We start from the raw sequence: 16,807 nt of genomic DNA, 5'->3' as shown, positions 1-16,807 counted from the left end.
CACTTACTGCCCTGCTGGAATGCATAGGCAGTGAATGGCTGAAGACTTGGCTCCAACCACCTTCCAACCCACCAGCCAGTACAGCTGGGCTGGTGCAGGGGAAATTGTAATTTGCTGATGGGGCACACTCCAGCCGCAAACTATGTATGGCAAGGGGGCAGCAGGGGAGGGATGTTGCTGGGGTGGTGCATTTATACACCACCCCTTGCTCAAGGCAGTGCCAAAAGGTAGAATCTAGACCTTACACATGTATCACCTGATAATGGTTTCAGGCAATTAAATGGAATCAACTGCTCAGTACTAATCTGATAAAATCTTGCTTATGGCTTCTGAGATAACGCCAGCAGAATTCCACTAACTAAACATTCCACAGTCAAAAGGCATTAAACCAGGCAGCAATTCTGATTCAACAATATTGTTAACCTGAGGACATATCCCATAAGAATGGCCTTAATGGGTCAGACCAATGGTCCATCTAGCCCAGTATCCGCTCTTCCCACAGGGGCCAGATGCTACAGGGGGATCAAACAGAATAAGAAAATCATCAAGTGATCCATTTCCCATCATCCAGTCCCAGCTTCGGTCACTCAGAAGTTTAGAGATACCCAGAGCATGGGGTTGTGTCCTGACTATCCTGGCTAATAGCCATTGATGGACCTATCCTTCATGAACTTATCTTTTTGAACTCGTTTATACTCTGGCCTTCACAACATCCCCTGGCAACGAGTTCTACAGGTTGACTGTGCATTGTGTGAAAGAAGAGCTACCTTTTGTTTTTAACCTGCTGCCTATTAATTTCAGTGGGTGACTGCTGGTTTGTGTGTTATGAGAAGGGATGTATTACACTTCCTTATTCACTGTCTCCACACCATTCATGATTTTATAGACCTCTATCATTGCCCTACAAGTCATCTCTCTTCTAAGCTGAACAGTTTCAGTCTTTTTAATCTCTCCTCAGACGGAAGCTGTTCCATACACCAGATCGTTTCTGTTGCCCTTTTCTGTACTTTTTCCAGTTGTTGGGCATCTTTTTTGAGATGGGGAAACCAGGATCGCATATGGTATTCAAGTATTCTCCCCAACAAAGAGCATGCTGAATCTCTCCCACTAATGAGACCATTCTTCAACGGGTTCCTTAGTCTACTGTTACATTTGCATAGCTAATATGTTTCCCCTCTTAGTATGATTTTTATTTAAGCATGTAATCCAAATGTGAGAGAAAAAGTCATGATAAAATAATTATATGACATTTTTCAAAACAATTTTAGCTTCAGGAGAAGCCATAGAGAAATTAAGCCCCCTGAGAAAATGTTTACTCACTTATGCTAATATTAAGTTACAAATCCATTCATCAATGTATATATGTACTCAAATATTGTTGCCAGAAAAAGGAAATCCTTTGGTAATACTGAAGAACATATATTATGCTGTGCATACAGATTAGTAATGGTTAGTAACCTGTGCTTCGTAGTCGAGTCTAGCAATGAATTATTCTTTTTTCTTTTTTTTTTTAAGCGGGCACAGTAAAAATTGAAATCACAGTATAATAAAAATAATTTCTCATATCTGGAATAATTTTTCACCATTTATGCTGTTCATTTTAGGTCCCAATACAGCAAAGCAGTTAAGCACATGCTTAACTACAAGCCTCTGGAGCAGTCCCACTGAAATAAAATGGAATTGCTCTGTGTGCTCAGAGTTCATCATGTGTTTTGCTGGATTGAGGGCATTTTTGCATTTTCTTCAGCATTGTAGGCAATGAAACTAGATGGGCAATTTCATTTCCTTTTTAGTAAGTTTCACTGCTGGGTTTCTCATGTACCATCCTAAGGCCATTGTGTTTGGATTTCTATTTTTAGGAGGGGGAGCATGGAAGATTGAGATTACAAAAAACAAACATTTTGTTTTTTATTTTTTAAAAAATTATGAAAACGTTTACATTAGATTTAATAAAAACTAAATTTTGTGCCTAAGCTAAGCTAACAGGATCTGTGTGCTTACATACATACTATTTCTTTAATAATTGTAAGTCACGTGCTAAGCTATTTTTAGTTTGCCTTTTGAAAGTTATAATGAATTAATTTTTCCACATAAAAATTAAGGTCAGTGCCTTCCTACATAGGAATAACCTACCCAAGGTGTGATACTTCCCAAATTTGTACTAGATCTGTTTACTTCCAATTCTTCTTTCAAGAGAGGAAGTTTTGCCAGTATAAGGACAGCAGGATCCAGCCTTTAACTTGAAAGAAGATGGTCAAATATATTTTAAAAGCCAAACTGCATTTAAAAAAGTTAGCTGTCTGTCGGAAACTCCAGGTTATTATGTTCTTCATCAAGACATCACTTTTTGCACAGGAAGTGAAGACCAAAATACCATTTTTGTAAATCAGTCTGGGCCTATCAGTATGTCTCTTTGAACCATTACTAACCTGTATCATGTACAGCTGGGCAATCCGATACTCTTCCACACTCATTGGAATTGGAATACGATATTCCTTTATAAGCATCTTGAAGTCCAAGCCTTTTTGTCAGTTCAGAAATGCAATCCAGATATTTCTAGCAGAGGCGCCTTAAATAATAGTAAGTGAGTGCATTGAGGACCCCTGAAATAAAAGCAGAGCAATGCAATTATTTTCTGCACTGATTGGAGATTAAATTTTTACATTTAGAGACATTCATTTTTCTTAAAACAAGAAAGAAAAATCCCTTGATTGTTACTCTGGAACTGGTATAAAGCTGAACAGACTCTTTTAGAAGAATTTTTATGTGCTATAGGGGACACCCTCAAAGCTATTGCCCTAGGGACCTTTGCCACCATATCAATCAGATTTATATATGTAACACATCTCCATGGCTGAGATATGACACAGCTGAAAATGAAAAAGTGAAGCTTTTGTTGTAGGACAATAATGTCTCTCTCCAATGTCAGCGACACATCAGAGATGCAGCCACTCAGAGACGTCAGATCTTCTTATCCTCTCACGTGGTTGCTCTGCAGCTAACAAAAGAGACTAATTACGAGACTTCCTCACCCTCGGTAACACCACGTTGGAGAACTTAAATTGGACTCTAACAAAGAGGTCTGTAAAAACGTATTTTTCTTCCCACTATTATTATTATTAACAGCATCCATTCTCTTTTCCCTCTAATGAAGTTCAGGGATGAAATCCTCCCTCCATTGAAGTCAATGGCAGAACTTGTCTTACACACCCATAGCATAAGTTAACAGCATTAGATCAAACTTCAAGCCAGAAAAGAAGTCCTACAATACACAGCTTCTGTGCAATTTAAAAGAAAATAGGACTGATCAATACAGAGGGCTACGAGAGCAACCTTTGGAGTGCTGTCAGGACAGGGCAGATAAGGGGTGGTGGCTGTGTAGCAGTACAAAACATAGAAATGGAGAGAAGAAAGGTGAAGTGAGGAGGGAGCATAGAACAGTGAATCGTGACTGCAAAACTCCCTTTGGCAGTCAGACGTGTAAATCTGTCTAGTAGTCTCATGGGCAGATTATCCAAGATAACACCGACCTCAGCAGCATTACGGAATAACATTGACACTAGAATAAATGATTTTGAAAAACAGTTTCCCCAGCACATAAACCCCAAATGTGTTTCCTTCTACAGCAAGAACACAGGCCTCTTGTCACATCTGCTTAGTGAAACTGTTCCAATATAATTCTTGCAAAACACAGAGGGAAAATCCCTTTATTGTGTTTACAAGGAGGCAGAAAAAATGCTGCACAGGGGACCTTAAATCTTTTGAGCGATTGACTTTCTAACCTGAATAATGTTCTTTTAACCTAGATTTTTGTATCTGGTTACATTATATATATTTTTTCATAAAAGAACATCTAACGGAAAACCAGAGAAAAAATTGTTTAATGACTCACTCACAGGGTGGGCAATTTCAGGATCTTACACCTGCTTACAGAAGTAACAGGTTTCAGAGTGGTAGCTATGTTAGTCTGAAACAGCAAAAACAATGAGGAGTCCTTGTGGCTCCTTAGAGACTAACACATTTATTTGGGCATAAGCTTTCGTGGGCTAAAACCCACTTCATCAGATGCAGGAAGTGAAAAATACAGGAAGCAGTGTATAGAGAGAGAGAGCGCACGTGAAAAGATGGGAGTTGCCTTATCAAGTGGGGGGTCAGTGCTAACGAGGCCAATTCAATTAAGGTGGAAGTGGCCTATTCTCAACAGTTGACAAGAAGGGGTGACTACCAAGAGAGGGAAAATTACATTTGTAGTGCTAATGGGGCCAATGCAATCAAGGTAGACGTCGGCCATTTCCAACAGTTGAAAAGAAGGTTTGAGTATCAGTAGAGGGAAAATTACTTTTTGTAGTAATGGGTCACTACAAAAAGTAATTTTCCCTCTGTGATGCTCACACCTTCTTGTCAACTGTTAGAAACAGCCGATATCCATTTGATTACACTGGCCTAGTTAGCACTACAAAAGTAGTTTTCCCTCTCTTGATAGTCACCCCTTCCTGTCAACTGTTGAGAATAGGCCACTTCCACCTTAACTGAATTGGCCTCATTAGCACTGACCCACTAGTCCACTAGCTCATTATATAGCAAGATGCCTGCCTAGCTTAATACAGATAATACATTAAATCCTAAAATTTGCTTAAGTGATAGTGATCCCACAAAAGCCACATGATCTAGTGAATTAAGCAGAGGGCAGGAAGCCTGGGAGCATGGAGTTACTCTCCCACCTCTCTCACTGAGGGCCCCTAATAATACTTGGCACTTACACCGCATATTGACATTAAATAAGGCTTGGCAATACTAAATGATATGCCCAAATCACAGAGTACATGAGCATCAGAACCCAGGTTCCTCCTCATTCCTGTCTTGAGCTTAAACCACATTGTGCCATGCCAAGAAGCACTCTCGTATAAGCAAGTTTAGGCCTAATCCAGCAAACACCTACACACGCTTGAGTTTATGCAATGGGAATATTAACACTTAACACACTTGTGTAAGTGTTAGCAGGATGGGGGTGGTAGGTTGCTGGGGTGTTTACATGGGGACTCTAAGTCTTTTTTATTATTATTATTAAGGGGAGGTAATAAAACAGCTATCTCACTGCTTACTGACTTGCCCAGAATAATTATCTGTCTGGCACTGAATTTTAAATGATTTTTTTTAATTTTAAATTCTGTTTCATGCCATTTTATTGCTTTAAAATTATTATTATTATTATTCCTGTCAGTGCAACCCCAGGGAAAATTTCCCTGACATGACAGACCCTGCGGGGAACAGTTCTGTCAGTACAACCCCCGACACACACACGTGTGTACACTCTACCAAAAGAATTTCTCTGGCAGGCTAATCCACTAGGAGAACATTCCAGAATGGGGTGTGAATAATTTTAAAAGGCTTTTAATTAATGTTATGGAACAAAGCAATAATATTTAATAGAGAGAGGCCCTGAACAACACCCTCCCCCCAAGATTAGAACAGATCTGACCTTCCAAGGAGAAGCTGGCATCCGAACTTTTAAAACAGGAGTTCATCTGCGATTTAACAATGTTTGGCTGCTTGTGTGGGGTGGAACAGATCAGTCTACGTACTGATCTTTTAAAATTAAGTTAAAATCTTTTTCAGATGCTTTGAAATGGTGTCACACGCATGTTGGGTGCATCCGTCACCTGCCTGTCTTCGCTCGCTTGTTAAAAACAGGGTTTTTCAGTTGATTATAAGAGATGAATAAAACAAAAGAGCAGCTTAGGAGCGATAAAATGGCAGGAAACAGGTACCAGGATGAAGAAAAAGTGTTTATAATTCAGTGCCAGACGGGTAATAAATAATAATTCAGACAGACTCAGGCAACCAAGACACAAGATGGTTTATTTTACTGCATCCTTTAAAAAAAAAGGGAGGGGGGGCCTGAGGGCCACACACACAGTCACAGCCACCAGCAGCCTCAACTTGCATATGGTCTTTGAGTGTCAGGCCCCCCTTGAATAGCCTGTTTTGGTTACAGAAATGGGCAGTGATCTAGCTCACATCTCCATTTTTCAGAGATATCAGCGAGCCCTCACTGCAAAGCTCCCCTCCAGGTCTGGCCTTTCCAAAAGTTCAGTACGTTTGGAGCCAAGGTTTTGGTTTGGCCCAATATGAGACTGACAAGTCTCCTGTTGCCTAGAACCACCAAGCACTCCACAAAAGAGCAGGACCAGAGGATCCACCCATCTGAACTGTACTTTTCTGAATTCTTCCTGTGGCTCTGTTCCACTGCTTGGGTCCCATCCTGAACTTAAGGAAGCCTGCCATGGCCGTTACATATACATCCTCCGCAAAACATAGTCTAAAGAAGCAACTAATCTTCTGAAAGAAACTGAGCTGAAATGCCAGATTTCATTTTCAACCTCAAGCTGTGTGTGCCAGTCAGCCAATGTACCCAGGATTAGGATCAGCAACTTGGTCCTGAGGGAGGACATCAAGCACTCAGCACACATAAAGCAAATTTTTAAGTCAGTGAGTTAAAAATTCTGGAAAAATTTGGAGTCTGCGCTGACTTTAACCTGAAAAATAGCAACCTGTGTCAAACATTGCAGTCTGACTTAGTGGCAACCCAGGAAAACACATTGTATTGGGAAGGATAAAATATGGATATTGTCCAGATTCAGATCTGAGATACATCCATGCAAATTGGGAGTTAATGCACTGAATCAGGAGTGCTATTCCCGATTCACACTGATGGACAGCAGCTGTTCTTGTAAAGACTTTTTGATTGTCACAGATAAGCAGATAGCATGACCTTGGTATTTACAGTATTCCCAATACCAAGTATAGTCAATGCTGCATATACTGCACAGAGGTAATGTTATCTAAAGCAAAAACAAAGCTTTTAAGGGTGACCACCAGTGAGAGATCAGAATAGGGCTCTAGAGCACGGCTCTCAATAGTCTGTGAATTGGGACCAATGAAAGTTTATTTATAGTCTGTGGGCCAGGTCTACAGATATATAGACTAGCCCAATCCACTGCTGAATCCCCACTGCTAAAAGTAGGGGTTTGTGTAAAGATGTGGAATATGGCCATTAGGTTGCAACTGAGGGCATCATTTCAAGAGTGGCTCTGGCTTTTGGCTGTTCAACTTCAGGTATGTTGGCCTGATTTTTCAAGGCGCTGAGTACCTGAAGCTCCTGGAGGGCACCAAAATCCGAGGAACTCAAAGCTAGTTAGGTTTCAGAGTAGCTGCCGTGTTAGTCTGTATTTGCAAAAAGAAAAGGAGTACATGCGGCACCTTAGAGACTAACAAATTTATTTGAGCATAAGCTTTCGTGAGCTACAGCTCACTTCATCGGATGTTAGTAACATTAAAAAGCTGTGCAGTGGAGGGAAATAGTGATACAGGGCATTTTTAGGCCCACTGCTATTTGGCTATTCATATAGGCCATTATCCTTTGTACACAGAACTGGGGTAACTATTTTCATATATGCCAGGCGCATAATTTTATACTTCAATTATTTTAAAGTCAGGCTTTTAAAGCATCATACTTGGGCTTCAGAGTTAATGCCCTACTGAGATGAGTCAAGTCAGTGCCACCTCTGAACTATAATTTCAGGATTTCTGAAGACACCCCCTCTCACTTCATTGAGTTCTGATTGTAAAGGTTTCCTTCACAACAAAAGGCTTAGAAACTTCCATTTAAAAAGAAAAAAAGATTAGATTCAGCAGAATCCAAATCCATCAGCAGATGCATCTAAACACCTCAATCCAGCCCACATATCGGTTGTTTGACACCAGAGGTTTGAGATGAGACTGCCACAGCTTCCTTGGCATTAAATGAAGCTTCGGGGCCTGAAAAAGGGCTTTACTGAAGGACTGATGACAACTGAAACCTTGTAATTAGGGAATAAGAGCTAATGAGTGCTGAGACCATTAATGGCAGATACTTAAACATAAAAAATCCTGAAGGCCAAACCCTGATCAAACTGAAGGGATGACCCTAAAAGGTCTGGGTTGAGATTATAACCGAAAAAAAAAATATATATATATTTTTTTTTAAACTATCTTCTGGCTGCTCAGCTTGTCAGTTGGGTCCAATGTGGAAAAACCAATCATCGTCCAGTAAATTCAAACTATAAATACCCATTATGGCTGTACTCCCAGCTGTCACCTCAACAACTAATTTTTGATCAGCTAATATTTTCTGAGAGGTGCCTCTGCAGAACACAGAGCTGAGCTAGGACTGAAATGAGCTAAATAGCAGAAGCAATAGAGATGCCCCATGCTGAAACTAATATTAAACACATTCGTTAGGGGAGAAATAAAATCCTAAAAGCATAAAGCAATAAAAAATAGCTTTTTCTAGCTGCAGGTAGGAGCTTTATCCCACACAGTTAGAATTAAAAGGTGTACATGTACACACACAGGTACACCCAAGATGTTTATTTTATTATTTACTATTAACACCTAGCTCTTACATAGCACTTTTCATCTGTAGAACTCAAAGCACTTTACAAACATGGTTAGTATCATTACCCCTATTTTACAGATGGGGAAACTGAGGCACACAGAGGGCAAGTGACTGATTCAAGTCACTCAGGAGCAGAGCTGGGAACTCAACCAAAGTCTCCAGAGTACTAGTACAGTGCCTTATCCACTAGGCTATACTACTCACTTACTAGGTTAAGAAATAGGTTTCAGAGTAGCAGCCGTGTTAGTCTGTATTCGCAAAAAGAAAAGGAGTACCGGTGGCACCTTAGAGACTAACAAATTTATTAGAGCATAAGCTTTCGTGAGCTACAGCTCACTTCATCGGATGCATCCGATGAAGTGAGCTGTAGCTCACGAAAGCTTATGCTCTAATAAATTTGTTAGTCTCTAAGGTGCCACCGGTACTCCTTTTCTTTTTAGGTTAAGAAATGGGAGTGACTGAATTTCCCTCTCCCTTCCCTGCGAAACAGCTCCCTCTCACAAAGATCCAACTATTTAAGAATATCAGTGTTCATAACTCAAGTACCAATTAGTTTTCCTCAAAATATCTTCACACAATTATGAAATTAATGTTAGTTAACAAGGAAACAATTGTAATATGCAATACAAACAAATCAACAAAATAATATTGAAGGCGTTTGTAAAGGTGTTACCTAGAGACCATTTAAAAATTCTATGTTCCTTGTGCTCTGAGCCCCTCTTTAGCTTGTGTATGGTTTCCTGTGTCCCCTCCCACCACCACCACAAAAAAAGTCTGTCCCAACTACATTAGAATGTTCATTCTAACAACCACATTTCAAATAGCTGTTCCCTAAATCGTTTTTCTTTTAAAATTCTATCAATCCAGTAAGAGGTCCCTGAGGGGAGAGTGAGCAGGAAGGCAGACTGTACCTCACCCCATCCCAACTCTATCAAGACTGCAAACACTACAAGTGCTACACAGACATACCAACGCTGCTGAGAAAGATGGTGTAAGGGTCCTAAGACCAAAGTTAATTTTACTAAGTGCTACTTTGTTCAGGGAAAAATACTGTTTACAAGGGTTTGCTGAAGAAAAATTGAACATTGTGCAATTTTTAAAAACATGTGACACGATAGCAGGAGCAAGTAGATTTGTTCATGTAACTTTCACATTAGACGTTGGAAAAAAACACCACATTTCTGCACAATAACTTTGTGACTACTAGGATAGTTATAAACAACACCTACTACCTGAAAGTAGTGAGAAAAATATTTTTCTCCATTTCTTCAGTTCGTCCACCTTGTTCATTTGACAGCACTTTTTGTACAGATAGTCTCAGTTTTCCTATATAGTTATATAGCAAAAAAACTAATTAACTGGAAATATCCATATAAACATCAGGGAGCAGAAAAATCCTTTAAACATGTATAATTCACACCATGCTGGTTTGAAGGGATCTGTCTCAGCAAATTATATTTTTTGAAATTAGTTTGCAAACAATTCAGGTTGATAAAGTCCCTTCAAAAAAAAAAACCAAAAACTAAAACAAACCCTCAGTTTCAAAACTTGCTTTAGATCACATGTAAAAAATGAGTTGGGTCCCCATACAACATTTGCCCACATCACAGATTCACCACACAATCTGGCACAATCCATTACCTCCCCGGAATGGTGTATTGAATGCAAGAATGAGTTAAGGTGCACTAGAAGAGCTGCAAGAGGGAAAGGCTGCAGAGTGCCTGCCTGCAGTACAATAAGTCCCACACTTTCAGGCATATAAAAGAGAAAAACAAAAGGAGGTGTGGGCATGTGTGGAAGGTGATGCTATTAAGATGCAAAGCTCAGAACAAATTCACTCAGATACCGAACATGTAGATCAGTGGTCTCCAAACTTTTTGGCTCGCGCACCCCCAGGGTAAAGACCGGAAGACCTGCCACAGAAGCGCCACCGATGGAAAAAGACCAGAAGACCTGTCGCAGGCACACCACCGACGGAAGAAGACTGGAAAACTTACCACAGGCAGGCTGTCGGAGGGGAACACCAGCCGTGGACGTGCAGAGCTGCCACCGAAGAAAAAAATGGCGGCGTGCTGTCCAGTGGCGCTCCTGCTGCCGTGCACCCCCTGGGATCATCTTGTGCACCCCAGTTTGGAGACCACTGTGTAAATAATGGTGCACTTGGATGAGGACACAGACCAAGAAGACAACGCAAGACTTGAAGAAAACTAAGAGAAAAAGCTGAGTTTACAGTACTTAATCTTTTTTTCCATTATTAGATGCAATTTGACGTCACTTGTAGAATTTAAGAGTCCATTGTAAAGCCAGCGTTTATTACAACAGAAGGATGGAATCAGTCCAAACGCAATACAACTGCACTGTGGCTATTAAATCTTGTTATAGTTCACTGGGCAGCCAAATACTGGCTTGCAGCAAAAAATGATTCATGAAACATTTTTAATATGAAGCTACAATACAGTATCTTATAACCATTTCCATTGATGCTATTCCTGCGACATCTGGGTACAGGAATATTGCGTTTCTTTCTTTCTATTGTATTAATGATTCTACTGTGTGAGCTCCCCAAAGTGCTCAGTTCAGCTTTTGGCATTCTAACTCCAAGGGGATTTAATAGCAGGGAAGTCCATTAGCCGAATGGTAGTTGGAAAATTAACGTTTACGGTTACGCCGTGCCTGGAGGTTATGAAAAAATGAAATAGAGAGACATAGAAAACCTGCTATGAATAGTGAAGTCATGGATCAGTTTAGGGGAAAAAAAAATAAAATAAGCTATAATTCCCCCTCTGCTGCTGTTTAGAAAAAATGGATATAAAAAGGAACACATCTGAGATGAAATGACAAATGCTTCCAAAAAATCTTTATTTGATGCACATTTTAAGCAACAGTCACAAAAATGTCATGAGCACCCTGATGGAAGGCTTGCAGCAGAGTGACTCTAGTCAGTCTCTTCCAGGCTCAGCTCTGCTGAAGAGAACTATGCAGACCCCACTCTCTCGGTATTGTTCCTCACCCACTTCCCATTACTAAAAATAACTGGATACAAAAATAAATATGAGCAGCATTAAGAGAATGGTAACTGCAGGGGGTTGCTGTAAATAGACATCGCAAACCTGAAGGGACGCAGAAGAGGGGGGCGTTTTTGCATCTGTTCCATTGTAAATGCAATGACTGTGGATTGTTAAAAAACTGCCATCTGGAAGCCTGTGCAATTTGTGAGCAGCACCTAGGGAGGTGTGAAGTCTGGCCAAGAATGCTTAGCAATGGCTTTTCTGACTTTGGGTATGGCAGCACAACAGCTGCTAGTGTATTTCCCTATGAAGGCAGGCAAACATGTATTAGCTCTGCTTGAGCTAACACCTCACAATAGCAGTGTGACCTCGAACCAGCTGCCCTACTACAATCCTGCTGACCCCCCTAGCCCGAGCTGCTGTCCATACCTCCACAGTCACACTGCTATTTTTAGGCACTAGCTTGAGCTGTCTGCCTGCACTTGGAATTGCACATCCGAGCTGCTATGAAGACATCCCCTAAGATGGCTATGGAAGAATCTATAGCTCCTACACGTTTCAAGTCAAAGAGCTTTTGTGGGAGCCTCTTGAAGGAGTTTAGGAAGAGACCGTGTAGGATCGTGTTTAGCCAGTGCCCTTTGGGCCAGTGAAGGCTTTGTCTTCACTACCAGACAAAGATGTGATTTACTGCGAGATAACTCACATGCAGTAGCCATTCCGCTGTAAAACCCTAGTGGAGACAAGGCACCTGTAGTTTTTACCATGACATAGCTAGTGAGCTCAATGCCATACCCATACTACCCTATGTGATTGACATCACCTAGCTACTGCACCATCAGAATTACTGGTGCCTTGTCTCCATTAACACACTAACACGTTAGTGATCCCACCATCATAAAAAAGAACCACTTTTTTTTTTTTGGCTGTGAGAAACAGCCAAATTCTGTGGGGGAGCCTCGTCTGACTCTACTCGTTAATTCATATGAAAAAAGAGAGTTGCCTTTTCCGTAACTGGTGTTCTTCGAGATGCGTTGCTCTATTCCACAATAGGTGTGCATGGTCGCCACGTGCACCAGTGCTGGAAGTTTTTCCCCTAGCAGTACCCATACGGGGGGAGCGCCCCCCACGACCGCTGGAGTGGCGCCTGCCTGGCGCAGTATAAAGGGAGTTGCGCGTTCCCCTCACCCTCAGTTCCTTCTTGCCAGACAACTCTGACAGAGGGGAAGGAGGGCGGGATGAGGAATTGACATGAGCAACACATCTCAAAAAACACCAGTTACAAAAAAGGTAACTGTCTTTTCTTCTTCGAGTGATTGCTCATGTGTATTCCACAATACGTGATTCCAAGCTATATCTGTTAGAGGTGGGTAGGAGTTCTCAAGTTCCCAGGATGGAGGACAGCCCTGCCGAACCCGGCGTCATCCCTAGTTTGGGAGACGATCACATAGTGCGAGGTGAACATGTGTATTGAAGACCATGTGGTGGCCCTACAGATGTCCTGGATGGGGACATGGGCAACAAAGGCAGCCGATAAGGCTTGCGCTCGAGTCGAGTGTGCCCTCACAATGGGTGGCGGGGGGACACCCGCCAGCTCATAACAGGAACGGATGCATGAAGTGATCCAATTGGAAAGCTGTTGAGTGGAAATCGGCTGGCCCCTCACGTGCTCGGCCAAGGCAACGAATACTTGCGAGGACTTTCTAAATGGCTTGGTCCGCTCGAGGTAGAAAGCCAGAATCTGTCGCACATCGAGCATGTGGAGACAGCGCTCTTCTCTGGACATATGGGGCTTGGGGCAGAGGACCGGTAGAAAAATGTCCTGATCCATGTGGTAAGTGGAGACCACTTTCGGGAGGAATGCAGAGCGTGGGCAGAGCTTATCTTTATGAAAAACCGTGTACGGCGGCTCAGAGGTCAGGGCCCTGAGCTCCGCAACTCGCCTGGCCGACATGATTGCAACCAGGAAGGCCATCTTCCATGAGAGGTGAGACCAGGAGCACATGGCCAGTGGTTCAAACAGGGGCCCCGTGAGACAAGCCAACACCAGGTTTAAGCCCCACTGCAGGACCAGGGATCTAGAATACAGAAAAAGATGGTCCAACCCCTTGAGGAACCGGCCAATCATAGCATGGGAAAATACCGTGTGCCCCTGCACCGGCGGATGGAAGGCCAATATGGCTGCCAGGTGCACCTTGACTGATGAAGGCACTAGGCCCTGGGTTCTCAGGTGGAGGAGGTAGTCAAGAATAAGCTTGATCAGGGTGGTCACGGGAGAGACACCGTGGTCCGCCGCCCATCTAGAAAAATGGGACCACTTTGCCAAATAAGCACGGCGAGTGGAGGGCCGTCTACTTTCAAGGACGACATGCTGAACCTATTCTGAGCACTTCCTCTCCTCTCTGCCTAACCAGTGAGCAGCCACACCGTGAGATGAAGAACCGATAGGTTGGGATGGAGGAGGCGACCCTGGTCCTCAGAGAGCAGGTCTGGGCAGAGCGGCAATGGCCATGGCGGAGCAACCGGCAGGCCCATGAGGGTCCCGTATCAATGTTGCCTGGGTCACACAGGGGCAATCAGGATGACCCAGGTCTTGTCTGTCTTTATCTTCTCCAGGACCCTGCTGATTAGAGGGAACGGGGGAAAGGCATAGAGAAGCCAGCCTGACCAGGACAGGATAAAGGCATCAGAGATAGTGCCCCTCCCGAGACCCCCCCGGAGCAGAACCGGGGACATTGACGGTTCTGCCGAGTCACAAATAGGTCCACTTGGGGAGTTTGGAAGAGCCAGTGGGCCACTTTTGGGGGGAGGGACCAATCATGTTACGAGGAAAAGACCCTGCTCAAGCGATCCGCTCTCTCGTTCCGGGTGCCCGGTAGGTAGAAGGCCTTCAGGTGAATGTCATGGGCTATACAGAAGTCCCACAGCCTGAAGGCTTCGTGGCAGAGGGCAGAGGATTGGGCCCCACCTTGCCTGTTGATATAGAACATCGAGGCCATGTTGTCCACGAGGACCCCGACTACCTTGCCCTCCAGGTGAGATTGGAAGGCCATACACACTAGCCACACCGCCCTGAGTTCCTTGATGTTTATATGTAGGGTCAGGTCTTGGGCCAACCACAGGTCTTGGGTCTGAAAGTTCCCCACAGGGGCCCCCCAACACAGGTCCAACACGCCGGATGCCAGCTCCAACGACGGGGCCCTGTCCCTGAACGGGACTCCTTGGAGCATGTTGTTTGAGGTGGACCACCACTGTAGGGAGGTGATCACAGAGTCCGGCATGGTGAGAACCTTGTCCATTCTGTCAGTGGCCTGGGAGAACTTCGAGGCCAACCAGAGTTGGAGGGGCCTCATCCTGAGTTTGGCGTGTCGGACCATGTATGTGCATGCCAACATGTGACCCAAGAGCTGCACGCAAACCCTGGCTGTTCTCACCGAGAACTTTGAGACCAAGTCGATGAGACCTGTCAGGGTCTTGAATCTGTCTGGTGGGAGAGAGGCTGTGGCCGACGCTGCATCCAGGACCGCCCTGATAAACTCTATGCATTGGACCGGGACTAACGTGGGTTTGGTGCTGTTTATCAACAGGCCCAAGGCGGTGCACATGGACAGGAAGAGTGCCACACAATCCCTCACCTGCGACTGCGAGGGGCCCTTGACCAGCCAATCGTCAAGATAGGGAAAAATCTGGACTCCCCGCCAGCTGAGGTAGGCTGCTACCACCATCATGCATTTCATAAACACTCTGGGGGCAGTGGACAGACCAAACAGGAAGACCATGAATTGGTAGTGATTCTGTCCCACCACGAATCAGAGGAAGTGCCTGTGCCCCTCAAATGTGTGTGTGACAGGTTGGATCATAGAAACCCCATGGGAGCTGTCACCTGATGTGCCAAGATTACTACTGCTCCTGCTTTCCTGCCCTGGCAGTTTAAGACTCCAGCACCCTGCCTAGTTTGAGCCAGAACCTTTAGCCTGCTGCAAACCCAGACCAAGGTCTGAACCACGTCCCCTAACAGCTGTAGGCTTAACTGAAAGCAGCTTACAGAAATATTTCCGTCTTTAACACTCAGATGCCCAACTCCCAATGGGGTGTAAACCCCAAAATCAATCAGTTTTACCCTGTATAAAGTTTATACAGGGTAAACTCAAATTGTTCGCTCTCTAGAACACTGATAGAGAGATATACACAGCTGTTTGCCCCTCCAAGTATTAATACATACTCTGGGTTAAGTAAAAAGTGATTTTATTAAATACAGAAAGTAGGATTTAAGTGGTTCCAAATAGTAACAGACAGAACAAAGTGAATTACCAAGCAAAATAAAATAAAACACGCCAGTCTAATTCTAGTACAGTAATAAAAATTGAATACAGATAAAATCTCACCCTTAGAGATGTTTCAATACGTTTCTTTTAGACTGGAGCTGGACTACCTTCCTAGTCTGGTCACAATCCTTTCCCCGATACAGCCCTCATTCCAGCTCAGGTGGTAGCTAGGGGATTCCTCATGATGGCTGCCCTCCTTGTTCTGTTCCACTTATATATCTTTTGCATAAGGCAGGAATCCTTTGTCCCTCTGGGTTCCCACCACTCCTTCTCAGTGGAAAAGCACCAAAATTAAAGATGGATTCCAGTTCAGGTGACATGATCACATGTCTTGTGAGACCCCAAGCCTTTATGCCTCCCAGCCTGACTCACAGGAAGGCCTGCCTGCAAACAGAGCCCTCCACAGTCAATTGCCCTGGTTGATAGGAGCCATCAAGATTTCAAACTACCATTAATGGCCCACACTTTGCATAACTACAGTAGGCCCTCAAGAGTTATATTTCATATTTCTAGTTTCAGATTAAAAAGAGAGATACATTTATACAAATAGGATGACCACACTCAGTAGATTATAAGCTTTGTAATGATACCTTACAAGAGACCTTTTGCATGAAGCATATTTTAATTACATTATATTCACACTCATACTTTTATAAAATATTTTTATAAAATCATATAGAGTGTGAAACAATGTGGATGTGGAAGTATGCGTCCTGCAGATCGAGGGCAGTGTACCAGTCCCCGGGATCCAGGGAGGGGATGATGGAGGCCAGGGAAACCATGCAGAACTTGAATTTCACCATGTACTGGTTCAGACCTCGCAGGTCCAGGATGGGTCTGAGCCCCCCTTTGGCCTTCCGGATAAGGAAGTATCGGGAGTAATACCCCTTGCCCATGAACTCCTTGGGCACCGCCTCTACCTCTCCTAGTCCTAGGAGCTGCCCCACCTCCTGCTCGAGCAGTGCCTCGTGCGAGGTCCCCAATAGGGACAGGGGAGGTGGGTGATTGGGCGGGGAGGAAGTAAACTGAAGGGTGTAACC

The 16,807-nt window shown here is 43.5% G+C and overlaps 1 protein-coding gene across 28 annotated transcripts in view; it reads right to left on the bottom strand.

The window, feature by feature from the left end:
- PITPNM2 (phosphatidylinositol transfer protein membrane associated 2) overlaps positions 1-16,807 on the bottom strand; it is a 215,354-nt gene that overhangs the window by 109,602 nt on the left and 88,945 nt on the right. For 25 of the 28 annotated variants that reach the window (XM_038373112.2, XM_038373119.2, XM_038373117.2 and 22 more), the window contains one exon: positions 2,430-2,603. The exons of 1 other annotated variant lie outside the window; for it this stretch is intronic. In XM_038373112.2, coding sequence (XP_038229040.1) covers positions 2,430-2,507 — 78 coding nt within the window. In that variant the 5' untranslated portion in view covers positions 2,508-2,603. Of the gene's footprint in view, positions 1-2,429; positions 2,604-16,807 lie in introns of those variants that run through there. 2 more of the 28 variants (XM_043498349.1, XM_043498341.1) reach the window with 2 other exon arrangements.

Source organism: Dermochelys coriacea, chromosome 15 (assembly GCF_009764565.3).
Source record: "Dermochelys coriacea isolate rDerCor1 chromosome 15, rDerCor1.pri.v4, whole genome shotgun sequence".
Lineage (NCBI taxonomy): Eukaryota > Metazoa > Chordata > Testudines > Dermochelyidae > Dermochelys > Dermochelys coriacea.
The sequence above is the reverse complement of the archived record's forward strand: the minus strand, read 5'-3'. Positions and strand labels throughout refer to the sequence as shown.